Source organism: Diadema antillarum, unplaced genomic scaffold (genome assembly GCF_040938485.1).
Source record: "Diadema antillarum isolate AM-2024a unplaced genomic scaffold, OU_Dant_1.0 seq00000836_RagTag, whole genome shotgun sequence".
NCBI lineage: Eukaryota > Metazoa > Echinodermata > Echinoidea > Diadematoida > Diadematidae > Diadema > Diadema antillarum.
The window spans coordinates 1296047-1311530 of record NW_027271712.1 but is presented as its reverse complement, the minus strand read 5'-3'; the positions used below and the strand labels follow the sequence as shown (position 1 = coordinate 1311530).

Genomic DNA, 15484 nt, shown 5'->3' with positions numbered 1-15484 from the left:
CCCCTGGATTCGTCATAATCAAACATGCAATTTCAGTCATTAATGTCTTCATAGCACTAGTTTAGGGACTCTGAGGCTTCAATTTGAAGACTCCTCCCCACTTATGGCCCCGTGCCCTGCATCCCTGGATCTGCCATTAAACGTGAACTCCTGTCATCAATATCTTCAACGAACCAACCTAGCTCATTCTTATTTGGTGATATGATACAAGAAGAATTTCGATAATACCGTAGTTCTGGGACTTTGAGGCCCCTTCCCCTTTTTCAGGGGGGGGGGGGGGGTGGCTACTATATAAACAAATTGAGATCCCATTGCCATAATCGTGCTACCTGCCAATTTTGTTGAAAATCTGTCAAGGATTTCATTAAGAAAATCTAAATGGTAGAAGTTCATGGGCAGTTTTGATATGGAGTTTATCTACTATCTTTATACACAATATCGCTAAAGTAAATGATTTGCACATTTCCCGGCGACGTTTTGCACATTTCCCGGCAAAATTGAACTTTTGCACATTTCCCGGCGTCATGTTTGCACATTTCCCGTTGATGAAATTTGCACATTTCCCGGCGAGACGTTTGCACATTTCCCGGCGTTTGCACATTTCCTGGCAAGACGTTTGCACATTTCCAGGCGTTTGCACATTTCCCGGCGAGACGTTTGCACAATTCCCGGCGTTTGCACATTTCCCGGCGTTTGCACATTTCCCGGCTCCACAGTCCTCCGATAGGGAGTCAGGAGTCACAACGCCCCCACATATCAAACAATATGCATCTACAAATTGTAAGTAAGACTTGATACACATAGTTCACTGCAAGTAAATTGTCATCACAATATAATTGCCAGAATTGGTGGGTACAGCTTCATACTGGATCTATGACAGAGCATTGTACTCACCATAGTGATGCCAAGAATTGTAAGACACAGAATAGGAGAGCCAGAATTGTGATTTGCCACTGAAAAACAAACAAACAAACAAACAAACAAGAAATATAAAATAGAAGTAGATTTAAATGGCTAATATCGCAAAATTTATCCTACGGTTTCTATATGTAGTATTCCAACACTGACCCATACAATTATCTAGCTTCTCAAAAGACATTAATAGACACAGAAATATATGCACAAAAGCAAAGTAATTATTACGCGCAGAAAACACTGGTGCTAAATTGACTTTAGGCACAGAAGAATTTCTATTAAATATAACAAATACATTATTAATGATAAATATGATGTGTTGACATAAGTTTTTTGTACTTCAAAACAAGCATGTACAGACATTTCACATGTCATTCCATACAAGGTTATTACATCAAATAAACTTCATGATATAAGATTATTGTAATGCCTACCACAAGTGTTTATAGGAATTATGAATAAAATAATGATCTGGTGTACTACCAGTAATCAAATACATACTCATGCAGAGAGTGTAGAGTGTATATTTGTATACACTACTTAGTTTTATTTTTGTTATGTGAGTACACATGAGGTAAAATGATAACAGGGTCACTTAAACTGTGGTTTTTTGCTCCATTGAGTTAATATCAAAAATAATTTCAAACAATAAATTACTGTACAAGTATATGTTGAACATATAGATGAGTAGATACATTCGTGTAAAGTATAAATAAATCAAGACATTGACAGTAATCCTAATACTAATGGTGATGATGAAGATAGTGATTATCATTACTGACATTATCATCAGCTAAGTACTGTATACCCATCATTTCGAACAAGTTGATGCGGTAACAACGGTGACGGGATGCAGCCTGCCCCCCTGCCCTCCCCTGCCCTCCCCCGCCCCTCCCAAGATCTCACCCAGAGAGCAGCCATGAGAGTCAGTGCTATCATGACAATCATGATGATGGTAGCGATGATTCTCTTCTCCTTGAACATGTTCTTCAGCTGGTTGACTGGGCCCACCAGGAACAGGGTGCTGGGGCCAGAGAGGAAGGGATGGTCAAATCACACTGGTCAATTCATGTTACTTTTTTTTTTCTATTCGATTCAATTCAATTCAATTCAATTCAATTCAATCTTTATTTCCGATTCATACACAAATATATAAAAATACATGTGAATATGAGCAAATTGTACAAAAAGTGAGTTTAAAACATTGGAAACGTCCACAAAACAAGGCGAGATTATGATGACGACAAAAGAATTTAAAAAAAAATGGGGAAAACAGATATATCACAGGTACACAAAAAACAGAAACTCATTAGCACTGTGTGTTTGGTTGATCGGAAAATGGTATGTGCGTAGAAAGCCAGAATAGGCTTGTTATGTTGCACATACCCCACTTTATAATAATTTTGAAATTACTTAAAAAAAAAAATACTTCTAAGTATCCTTCATGGCATGAAACAGTCTTCAAATTCTGGATGTGCTGAAGAAGGTGAACATTAGTTTGCTGACCAAACCAAAATCAGCATTTGAATGCATTGACTGGATGGGCATGGCATTGAGGTGTTCACTGGTCAGCATAAGTTCAATAATGACAGTGATTTTGTGAAAGGTGAAAAAAAAAAATTCACTTCTACCTGTCATGTAACATTTCATGATTACACAGTCCGAGAAAGAAAACAGTGTTTTTTCTAAATTAAGAAAATAAAGGGAAAAACAATTTGAAGTATTTGCAGGCCCACCAGACCAGATTATTCCTTTTATTCATGTGTATTTCTTAATATAGATGTACTCTTAAATAGCTAGGATGAGGGCAATAGATATAGGGACACCTCATAACAAGGACCTAACAACGCTGATAAACATATCTTGTTACACAAGGTTTCCCGTACAGGGTACAAAATCAAAGAAATGTAAAGAGTTGAGACTTGTTATGCACAATCATCTTGTAAAATTACTTATCACCTCTTTAACAACGAGGTTCCACTGTAGTGCCATACTAAATGACATGAAAAAATGGCATGGTGGCATACGACTTATCCTTCACTCACCCACAGAGTGCTGTGACGGTACCCAGTGAGTAGAGTAATGCGAAGAGTTTTAAGCCTGACGATGTGGGGATGAACAGAAGCAGTGATCCCTGTAGTAAGGACAGGGTCAGAGGTCATAATGTTAGGCAAGATCAACAAACACTGCTAGCATAATGAAGCTAATCCCTGCCACTGACCACCACACCAAAGGTCCTCACATTTTCAACATTCTGAATTTCACTGGACTCTTAGACAAGTATCAATGTTACTGCTTCAAACAGAAAGAGCATTCTCTTGGTTTATCCTCCTTTGATCCTTATTGTGCTCATCAGTAAAGAACTTCAGAATTAACTGTTCATGAAAAGGAGATTATACAGTGTATTTTCCTAATCATTTTTACTATCACAGAAATACCCCATAGTACACTTAAGTGATAACTTTCTTTAAAATGTGTACATGTACATTGTACATCATCACTATGTATTAACCCCTTGAGGACGAGTCCCGAGTATACTCGGGCAGGTGTCTATGGGAAATGCGTGTTGTAGCAAAATCAGTCCATCCTCAACGGGTTAAGAATTATGTTTTCATTTATCTGACTCTTTTCACTCTTTCTTTTTTCCCTGCAAAAAAAAAGGGAAAAACAACAACAACAACTGAATAACACATAAACAGAATGGATAGATACATATTCGCACAGGTGGAAATGGGAAGTGTGCAAGTCAATTACACATGTTATATAATTTTTTTTTTCCAATCCTACAAAGTACACGTGTATGTAGTTCATATCAATATCATATAGTTGAACTTTCTTTGACATTTGTAAAGTTTTTGTAAAAAATGTGACATGAAGGGTCACATATTAAAGGATTTGGGTTGTTTGGTGACCTGTTGACTTTTATCATACTTTATTTTATAATTCCAAAACATTTTAAAAAAAAAGCAAAACAGTGTGAATTCAGAAAGGGGCAAACATCATACCAGAATGGATAAGGAACATCCAATAACAAAGCAGGCGATGAAGCCCTTGATACGTGTTGACCAGCTTAGTGTGGAGGCATTGTAAACCTGCATGCAGAGACAGAGAGAGAGAGAGAGAGAGAGAAAGAAAGAAAGAAAAATAAAGTGTTGATAATAACAGAACGTGCCCCAGGTACTTTAAAATATCATTCTAGACTTGGCACACTGTTAATCTCAAACACTGTATCTAGCAGGTTGCACTGAAATGAATTCAAACTCATTTTAAGAGAACTAAGATCTGCAAAAAGAATATTCATTAAACATTAGAAATAGAATTTAAAAAGCAAGCATAATCTTAAAGTCTTTGAAGATATTTTTTTATGAAAACAATATTTAATTCAGAGAATTTATCGATAAAAAAAAGTCATGAAGCTCAAATTTGTACAACAGTGTTCAGACATGGCAAAGAAAAAAGTCACTGCACAAAGATCTATCAGTGAGCAAAGTTTGGTGACTCTGCTGACCTTTGGTTTAGTTACTGTATTTTCTTTGGGGTTGTGCCCTCAGAAAAAGTCACTACAAATTATGTGCTGTATACATGGCACCTGTCACCTCAGAATCCATAATCTTAACTGGAACCTGTCAGTGCTTGGGAATATCTGATTATGGCATTCCACATATCTTTACTTTGTAAAAAGATATGTTGCATAATATAAGATGGTTAATTTCGATCAGTTTCTTATGGCAAATACAGATTTCTATACAATACCGAATGAAGAGAGTTTTTTGAGCAATGACATGAAAAGGGGATGTCGATATCAACGTTTCCTAACAACTGATTTGGTTCAAAGTTATGTGAATGACAGGGAAGTTATCATATAACTCATGATTTTGGTGGAAATTTGTCATAAGGTTAGTCTAACGACAGCAAATAAATGAATCTGTGTTCTGTTAATTCAAAATAAAATAAAAAATTCAGTAACTAGGAAATAGGGTCCTAATCCTACATCCAAATTTTAAAGGACAAGTCCGCCTTCATATACATAAGGATTGAGAGAATGCAGCAATATTAGTAGAACACATCAGTGAAAGTTTGAGGAAAATTGGACTATCCGTTCAAAAGTTACGAATATTTGAAGTATCTGCGCAGTCACTGCTGGAAGAGAAGACTACTACAGTGTATGATGTCACATGCGTACAACTAAATAAGGAAAATAAAAAGAGAATTTCACAAAACTTCACTTTTTGAATAAAGTGCACAGTTCTTCAAGGTCAACTTCCTACTGACATATGGCCATTTTTACAATCAGTGGTGTAAAACACAGTTTTGGCACTAATTGGTGTATAACTTTCTTATACACTGACAGATATGCATTATTTTTTCTCATAAACTTACCACCCACAGTGTCTACCTTGGGTACCTTAATGAACTTTCCTCTCTTTTTCTTTCAGATGTGGCATGCACTTACATGCTTGAAATCCAACACTTTTGGTGTATGCACTCTGACATGTATTTTTTGTCAGACCTAGCATATTAAATTGTTTATTCCTTTTCATTATTTTTGTTGTTGTGGTGATAGACAGGTATCCAAACTTAAGAACTATTATGTTTACCAGGTTCTGCTTTGTCTTCTTTAAAGACTGAAATTGTCCAAACTTTATGTTTCGGAGGTGACATTTTCCGTTAACAATTAACCCCTCTTTTGAGTTAGCTCTTGCTCACAATTATAAAATTCAACTTTGCTAATTTCCATCAAAACAGAATAGTAATCAGTCTGACTTAACTTCGATCCAAAGATTATTTGATTCAAATAGCTTATCATTTTTTGGTGAGTGTTTATAAATTTATGCAACTTTTCCGTTAACTTTTCTGTCACCTCCGAGACAACAGATTTATGTATTTGATTTTTTTATTCTTGACATCAGTTATACATTACATTTACAAAAATGTAACATATCCCCTCACATTATCTCTGAAGGAAGGTAGTAGCAATATAGCCTGTTGTTTTCATTTCGGAGCAATTTACAATTTTCCGTTAACACTTGTCACCTCCGAAACAATCGTCACCTCCGAAACAACAAGAGTATTATATTTGATAATTTCTCGAAGACAAAGCAATTTTGTTTGATTCTGTCCAATTGACAGGAATCTCTTTTTGGATGAAAATAGTAATATGGCAACAGGAAGTGAGAATTTTCTAGAATTAATAAAAGATCTAATAAAAACTAAGAATTACTGTTTCGGAGGTGACAAAACACTGTTAACAAGAGTTTTTGCTCATTTCTATTGAAGAGAAACCATATCATGTACACCAATGGTTTCATTTATTTTAGTAACATAAGTCTCAAAGTGGAGAAATCAACTAACACACTCTCACTCTTATATTTATTACTATACTGTACGTTTTAGGGCAAATTTACATTTTTTCACGTTTTTAACAAAGAGAATGCACAAAATACACCCATCTGTCGTATACATAATATTGTAATCAAGATCAATTCTCCTGCTTTAGTCAAGTAAACATATAGATGCTTTCATCTTAGAAGCTTGATTTCCAATTTAAGCAATTTAGTTGTGAAGATTTACCAATCACAGCTTTCCATGTAGGTTGCTTTTTCTTGTGTTTCGGAGGTGACATTGTTTGTTAACACCAAATTTTTATGTGATAGTGAAAGGCAAGACTTCAGTTCCTTTTCACTATCTATTAACATTTTCAAATACATTTAATATCTACAAAATCATCACAATAGAAGTGACTTTTGTATACCTAGCTCACCAGAATTCCCTTGATACCAAAGTGATACATGTGGCAGTTCATGCATGCCCTAGTCCACAATCTTAAAAAAATCATAAAATAATCAAACTCCACAAAAAGGCCACATGCCTATACACGTAGCTGGTGCACAACTTGTTCTTGAATTCTTAGTTGTTGTTTTTCCATGTACAACGCGGTAATCATAAACAAAATTATGTGATTTTTTTTTTTTAAATATGACAATAATTATTACATTTTCCAAGTTGAACCAACTGTTTATGACATTGTATTTTTTAAGATTATTGAAGTTATCTGACAACTAAAGTGAACAGAGGAACAAGTCCCCAGGACTGGAAAGGGAAAGATCCAAAAACAAGATTTGTAGTTCTATCTCAATATAATTTTGATGACGTGTTTACCTTGTTTTGTTATTATGTTTTATCTTAGAATTTGGCTTTAAGTACTGGAATTTCAAGGAAAAGAAAATGGTTTCTTAAAGGACAAGTCCACCTTCTTATACATGTGGATTGAGTGAATGCAACAACATTAGTAGAACACATCATTGAAAGTTTGGGAAATTGGACAATCCATTCAAAAGTTATGTTTTTTTTTAAAAATATCTATGCAATCACTGCTGGATGAGACGACTACGACAATGTATGATGTCACATGCACACAACGATATAAAGAAAATATAAGTGAATTTCACAAAACTTTACTTTTTGAAAAAAGTGCACATTTCTTCAACTTGCTACTGATGTATGTTAGGGCAATATTATTCACCCTGCCTTCCAAAAGAGAGAAGTCAAGTGTTCTTTTGTTATGCAAGAAAAGTGAAAATATGTTGAATTTTCTTGATACTTTCTCTATATCCTTGTACACGTGTGACATCACAAGCTATAGAAGTCTTCTCATTCAGCTTTGACTGAGCAGAAACTTCAAAAATTCATAACTCTGGAACGGATTGCCTTATTTTCCTCAAACTCACTGATGTGTTTTACTAATATTGCTATATTTACTCAACTCTCGTGTCTATTGAGGTGAACTTGTCCTTTTTCGGTCCCTTATAGGGTTATTTGAGACCAGTTTGTGTCCAGGACCTTCTGTGAAGTTGATGGGTAAAATCACTGAACTAAAAAAATTTTCCCCATAAGTTCACACAAAAGCATTATGCTGCTCTCTTCAGCTGGGAAACACAAACTGTTGTCTTAACCAAACTGTAAAAACTTGCTAAAGATTAGTATGAATTACAATCTAAAACAAAATATGAGCTGGTATCCACTATCATGAAAGAGAATAACTAAACAAAATAACAAGTAAGAACTGAAAGAAACAGCTTATATTTGAAAATTAAAGCCATGAGGAAAGACATGAATGTTCACAGTATTAGTTAACACCTGAGAAGTTGGGTTGTCTCTGTGTTGTGTCACCTCCAAAACAATAAAATGATTTTTTCTTATCTAGAAATACTTTTTACTCTCAAAAGTGACTAATATATATGATTTGCTGGTAATTTTCAAGCAATTCAGAAAGATACATAAAATATATTTTAGTAATGTCAACAGTTTAAATGAATCTGGTATATAGAAAATTTATCCCAGATGAACCAAAGACCTTTCACCAGTATTATAACATTTGTATGGTGGCTATCAAGAATGATGAAGAATTCATGAACATCCTTGAATTAATCTATTTATGATACTATGTGCAAACAAAAACATAATACAAGTCAAATAAGAATTTTTGCTTTTGGCATTCATAACCTATGTCCCCACCAAAAAATTACAATGGTACCCTCCGCAACGATAACTTTAAAGATAGTGAATCAATCTAAAATACAATTTGAGGGATTGAAACTATAACTCATTGCCCACACCTTACAGAAAACCCCATTCAATTTGATTCAGAGGTCAAAGACAAATGAGGATTTTTGTAGAGCATGTCAGGAATCCCTTCCCTCCAAGTTCTGTATATTGTGTTTACACACTAATATGCAGTTCCAAGAGCATCCAAGTGCTAAACTTTGAAGAATCAGACTCCTGACATCCTTTATAACAATCCACATTTCTTTGAGACCACTTAACCAAATTGACTGGGGCTTTCTGCAAAATAGAGCTAAGATGTTATAATTTAAGACCCCAAAGTAGATTTTAGCTGATTTAATCATATTGGGTGCTATCAATGCAAAAGTCTAATTGTATTTTTTTTTTTTTGGGGGGGGGGGGGAGGGACATACTATATGAATACTTGAACATCATGTCACCTCCGAAACAAAGTTATTCTTCCCTGGTGTTGTGGAATAAAATGTTCTGAGAGCAAAGAAACATTACTAAAATGATCTTACACACTCATTTCAATTTAAGGTAGAAAATGGAATGCCATGTTTCTTCAGGTTACAATATCTAGCTTTAAATATGTCCGTCATATTCTTACTGTAAATGAATATTTCAAAACAATGTTAACATTGAATGTCACCTCCGAAACGAAGTGATTCTTCCCTGGTGTTGTGGAATAAAATGTTCTGAGAGCAAAGAAACATTACTAAAATGATCTCACACCCTCATCTCAATTTAAGGTAGAAAATGGAATGCCATGTTTCTTCAGATTACAATATTTAGCTTACAACCTTCATCCAAATGGAAGGCAAAATACCGGTGCCCATGCTAATTAGTGAAGTGTAAAAAAACACTTGTTATGTGTGGTTTATCTGCTTGAAACAGGAGCTAATTTCTTGTTCTCGAGTTATAATTATTAAAAACATTGATAAAAAGAAGAAGTTTTGTGTTATTGTCACTTATTCTCAAAAAAACTGAGTGTTAATATTAATGTCACCTCCGAAACATTCTATTATGTTAACTGTCACCTCCGAAACATCCATGTGTGAAAAATCCAAGATTTAAAGAAATGATTGGAATTTCATTTAACCTACATAGGAAGGTAGCCCTTCTTAAAGACTTGTTATAGTATAGAGTTTGACCTGGCTTGCCCTCCAATAAATAGTTAAAATCTTAAAAATTGCATGTCAATTGGTATTTTTACCAAAAATTTATAAATCTCATGTATTTTATTTTAAATTCACTTTATATTCAACCCCCAAATAGTTTTGATTCACAAACTATATATTGTTGTTAACCATATAAACTTTGCATGGTGAAGTTTGACTTAGGAGTTTTGTCATTATGGTGCAATTCATGAAAACAAAATTTTGCTTAAATTTACTTCAGGTGCCAGAGTTTTCCTTAAATTACACCAATAACTCTTCAGCTTTAAGGTCTGAAATGTTATTTTTTCAAAAATTTGAATACTTTCCAACAGGAATCAAACAGAATAATGAAAAAATATTTTGTTTGAAATTTTGACCCTCTGAGTACAAAAGTTACACCACTGATCGTAAGAAAGGCCATATGTTAAGGGAAGTATTATAATATTTCCCCTGCCTTCTGAAAGAGAGAAGTCGAGTGTTCTTTTGTTATGCGAAAAAAAATGGAAATATGTTGAATTTTCTTTATTTTCTTTATATATTGTTGTACTCATGTGACATCACAAGCTATAAACTAGTAGTCTTTTCATCCAGCAGTGACTGAGCAGAAACTTCAAAAATTCATAACTTTTGAACGGATTGACCGATTTTGCTCAAACTCTCACTGATGTGTTCTACTAATAATAGTATTAATATTGCTGGCAATGCTGCATTCACTCAACCCACATGTCTATGAAGGTGAACTTGTCTTGCAAAAATACGAACAAATTAAATGAGTAACTCTACTAGTCACGAAGAAAGGGCAAATTGAGTATTCGGCTAGACTATAGCCTCTACCATGGACCTTTAATAGTACAACGTAGTCCATGGACAGACACACACACCCACGACAGTACTCTGTACATTGTATTTCATAGCTGCCACACACCAAACCCATCTGAGAACTACGCAATCCATCAAACCCAGACGCCAATATATATGTGTGGGACAATAACATAAATTAATCGGTAGGGCTCAAATTCGAACTCTCTCATTCGAACATTCCCTGGCACATACAAACTTACCTCTGTTATTATACTTTGTTCATCTTGTTCTTCTTCTTCACCTCTCAAGACTTTTTTGAGCTTATCCATTATCTCTGTTTTTGCAATATGACGGAGGTTTTTCTAACGATTAACGGCGGAAAGTCGGTAGTCACAAGACACTGTGTGGCGTAAATACCCAATATATTAGCCGTCGGTAGCATTTGTAGCCAAATTCAACAAGTAATAAGCCCAATTATGTGTCTGACACAGTTAGTACAGCTCTGACAGCGAGAACATTTCTCCTGACTGCTTTTGTGTCACGCCCATTCTCAAAAAGAATGACATTTAACTTCCATCTACTATCGGTTAGTTGAGATAGTACTGGTAATTCATCTCAATGATTTTATTCTTTGAAGGAAAAAAAAAGGCAATATTGTGCAATTGCCAAAAAGATATGCCACAGTGGTCAGCGGGGAAAATTGTATGGGAATCCACGAGCTTCCTCGTTCAAGGACGAATTGCCGCTAATTGGGCTTAAAAACGCACGGAATGGCTTTCTATATCACTTGCATACGAACTACATGTAGGGTTGGGGGTACCACGTATCGACACCCTAAGGATCTGTAGCTTGTTTATTCTAAAAATATAATACAAATCCGCCTAATTCTTACCTCAAATATGCCATAAATACTGCAGTTTTGAATGTCGTGACCGTCTCGTTGATTATGAATCTCCGTTTTAAAATAGCGCAATTTTAGTGCGTGCGTTCCGTTTTCTTCGCGCAGCTAAAAAGGGAACCTTGCGATCGACACCCCCTCTCCTCCATAGGTATACACGTGAATTTCACAGCATAGGTATACACGTGAATTTCACAGGCCATAGGTAATACACGTGAATTTCACAGCCATGCGTCGTTACTGATCGGATGTGTAATTTTTAGCTTGGTTTGTTTGAGTTTGATTTTCGTTTCTTCGTTTTTATTGTTTTTATAGCTAATGACACTTAATCCCGCGCGTACTTTTTTGTTCTATACGCAAACAGCCATGATACGCAGGGTGTCGATGGGAAGGTGCCCTGTCGATAGGTGGTGCCCCAACCATACACATTAGTACGTGGCCCACAATGACTAATTTCTTGTCAATACAGTACGTGTAAATTGAACGTAGGGTTCTTTTTCAAAGGCTGCGCCTTGATTTACCGTCTGCCGCCCCAGTGTTATGATTACTGAGTACCTTATTTCGAGGATGCTGAATCCGAATCTGGATGATGCAGCTCTTTCATCGTTAAATGTTTTCTTTTGAGATATTCAATTGAGCTCTAACGTGCAAAAAAGGAAAAAAAAATCAATCGGTTAGTGCATGACTTTTGTTTAATAGGCACCTATGTATTCAAATCTGTCTTCCATCCTTTTTGAATAATTAAAATAGATCTTTTTATATCCACCAATAAGCTGTAAATCTACCAAACTGGTATTTTATACAGTAAAATGTCACACAATTTTGCTCCAAAGCAAAGCATGGGTTTGAACATTATTTTTTTTTTTTGGTGAAAATGTGCTCGATACTTTAGTAGGTAGAAATGATGGAAGATTACCTGAAAACGTGTACTCTGGAGTAAAATACACTGTGAGTAGGGCGTGTACTTTGTAAGCAATTAAGACATGCTAGTATAAGAAACTAAAAAAAGAACATTTAACAAGTGGTATTTGGTACCTTTCTTTTATGTAATTACCCTGCATAGATGCCTGGCAAGTTCAAAATATTTTTATGAGTGAGATTTTCATGACTCGACATCTCGGCGCGCGCGCATGTGCATGAGCGACTTGGGAGCGAAGCGACTGAGCGAGGCCAAGAGGGGATTGGGAGGGGGGTATCCGCCCTCCCAGGAGCTTTTTCAATCTTTAGCTCTTAATGGTGCAAGCTGGTGCATACTTAAGTGACTATTTTTTACTTATTTTGAAAGACAAAAGGGAAATATGCCTTCAATTGCAACTCTCACTTTAATCCTTTAAGCTATGCTCCCAATGCGTGAGAAAAATGGGTGTCATGCGTGAGATCGTGAGACAGACCCTAAATGCTTGAGTCTCACTCACAATGCGTGAGACTTGGTAGCTCTGTACCTGGTGAAGAGGACGGTAATGTAATAGGAATGCTGCCTATACCCTAGATCAGCCTATAGATAGTCTCTATGTCATGACATAGTTGAGGTCCCATGTTTGAGAGAGTCACAACTCATGCGCGTAATTTAATCCTACATAAGTTTAACTCATTCATTCATCGTAAAAAGCAGGGCGCCCGCGCAACCCGGCGAAGTGTTCCCGCCTCACATCCAATCGTATACGTACTGAATCCCACGATATGGAAGAAAAGCTAGTGCGGCTGAATATGGGCTATTCAGCTATCTTCTCAGATCGATGTAAAATGAAACAAACAAACAGCAACTAAAAAAGTGACGTCGACAAGATGACATTGTGTCTAGTCCCGAGTGCTCCGATGATGATCAGTGGCGGATCCACGAGGGGGGGGGGGGGGTAGGGGGTTTAAACCCCCCTCTTGGGCTGCCAAGTAAAAAAAAAGAACTCACAAACAAACAACAAATGATTAATCAATTATTCTAAGACCAAAATGAACAATAAAGGCACTTTTCTTGTGTAAAAGTTGTCAATTTCAAAACTGAAAACGCGAAATTTTCGCCTATAATACACTAACAATAATATACATTATCATTATCATATCTATGCACTATAAAAATATTTACTTATGAGTAAATTTAGTGTATAGATGGTAGTCTCGCGCCCTCGAGTGTGCCCCGTGGAACATACCTTTAGTAAACCCTATATATTTCCTTTTCTTCTATGCTTTCTTGTAATACAAGAATAATTTTTATTGCTCGAACAATGTGATTTCGTTTTAGCTTTCAATGAATACATTTCAGACGAATGGCAAAGTGAGATTGGCTCTCTCGCTCTGTCCGTACTTATAGTAAAATGATTATAGTTTGCATAAGTTATGATCATAGTCCTTCGCAGTGTTTTTTTTTATATAATGTTTAATTCTTAAGGAATTTGATTCGAATGCTCTATATGCGCGACTTTTATACTCTGTTTTTACAAAAAGAAAAGTCCCTATGCGTGGGAAGGGCTATCCCCCTCCCACACCCTCGCCGAGGATCTCACACCGTCATATACAAATGATAATGTTATGGTACCCCGTATAATCAGAGTCCTTCGCAATGATTCTATAATACTTTTTGATTTCCTAGAAATTTGTAGGCCTACCATACGTTTTTACAAAAAGTCCCTACCGTGGGGGGTGGGGGGGGAATACTCCTCCTCCCACTAGGGGTCACATTGTGCCCCATTGTATTTTCATGTGAAAACCTACACACTATATAGGGTTAATATACACACTCAATTTCAACAGAATTTGTTACTTTTCCTAAAATCTTATTTCAAACATTTGGGCAATGTAGGTACGTTTGATATTCTGGTTGTCATGGCAACCGTAAAGTAACAACCATGTCTGTCGGATTTTCCGCGTGTTTTTCTGTTCCAAATTCAAATAACAGTACATAGTTTATGAAATGACGCTTTCTTGGCTTTAATTTGCAGATTACAAAAAAAATAATAATAATATTTGTTAATGGCCCTGAAATAGTCTTCTTGAAAGGCTCTATTCCCTTGTTTTCCATGATGGGGACAAACAGACATAAAAACAACAGATAATGTGTAATAGAAATGATTGAAAAAAATCTGTTTTGCATAATTTTGAATCTCTCACACTAGTATCGCCTTTAACACAATTTGTTTATTATTTTGATCATCAATCTGCAAAATCAAAATTGCAATATAATCATATTATTTTGGAAGTTGTTGGGCAAATTCTGAAGACATACTTAAAGGTACAGTAAAAAAAGTGCATTTCTTTTAAATGAATAACGCCACACATGGAGACCTTCACAAAATTCAACATAACAATTATTATAATAGTCAAGTTTAAATTGCTCTTTATTTGTGACAAATACTGTATGAAAGCAATATGTCTAATGATAAAGATAATACACTAGTATTGGGAAAACGTGCATCATTTTCCACGTACTTTTTTGGTATTGTTTTGAATAGTGCGCCCATGAGTGACCTTGAGAAAATAGTCATTGGTAGGATCATGTAATTATTGTGAGTTGCGACTACCAATGTGCCAAATATGACGGCGGTAAATCATAATAATTATGATAACTAGATGATAGGCCTAAGTGCCCCACTCCTTGGACCTACGGGAAAGATCAACGACAAAATAGCTTGGGCTTTATAGATCAACCGGCGACGGCTTCATCGAAATTGTATAGATCCTACTATTCATAACCTTTGTATCGATTTATTTTGCAGTTTTCTCAAACTTTCACTGATGTTTGTGACTTCTCTTTACTAGTAAATACGTGTTTGCTGCTTTCACTTCACCCGACATGCCTGAGATCAGAGCTGCTAGCATGCTTCATCTTTAGTACAAGCGCCCTCTCTCACCCGGCGCAGTGCCCTGAAGCTGCATGCAAGGAAGGCTGTACACCAAGATACTTGTAGCAAAGATAGTACCAATTTTAAGGAGCTCTTTGATCGTGGATCGTACCATAGAGGTGTATACTAAGTATATATCTCTATGGATCGTACACACTTTTTGCTTGTATGGGTACCGGTACAATGTTTATCCTGAGACGAAAGGGTTGCGTCTAGGGTTGTGACCGTCACAGGTTTTAGGGTTAGTTTAATGGGAGGATTATGATTCCTAGGATTACTAGTATGATTGTGTATATATGATGCTTGGCTTAGCT

General features: G+C 35.9%; 1 protein-coding gene across 1 annotated transcript; it reads right to left on the bottom strand.

Annotated features, from left to right (window-relative positions):
* Positions 1-890: 890 nt before the first annotated feature.
* On the bottom strand, positions 891-10836 carry LOC139740137 (vesicle transport protein SFT2B-like). The gene is made up of 5 exons (XM_071650718.1): positions 10700-10836; positions 3921-4007; positions 2961-3049; positions 1822-1939; positions 891-953 (listed from the first exon to the last, which is right to left on the bottom strand). Exons 1-5 carry the CDS (start codon positions 10766-10768, stop codon positions 891-893), a joined length of 426 nt encoding a protein of 141 aa, XP_071506819.1. The 5' UTR covers positions 10769-10836.
* Between the last annotated feature and the right edge of the window lie 4648 nt (positions 10837-15484).

Bases quoted from the DNA above. Each gene is read 5' to 3' on its own strand.
- LOC139740137 (XM_071650718.1), bottom strand. From the start codon at position 10,768: ATGGATAAGCTCAAAAAAGTCTTGAGAGGTGAAGAAGAAGAACAAGAT. The intron at 3,050-3,920 runs GTATGATGTTTG...TCCTTACTACAG, and splicing joins GATGTTCCTTATCCATTCTG to GGATCACTGCTTCTGTTCAT. The intron at 954-1,821 runs GTGAGATCTTGG...TTTGTTTTTCAG, and splicing joins CTCTCATGGCTGCTCTCTGG to TGGCAAATCACAATTCTGGC.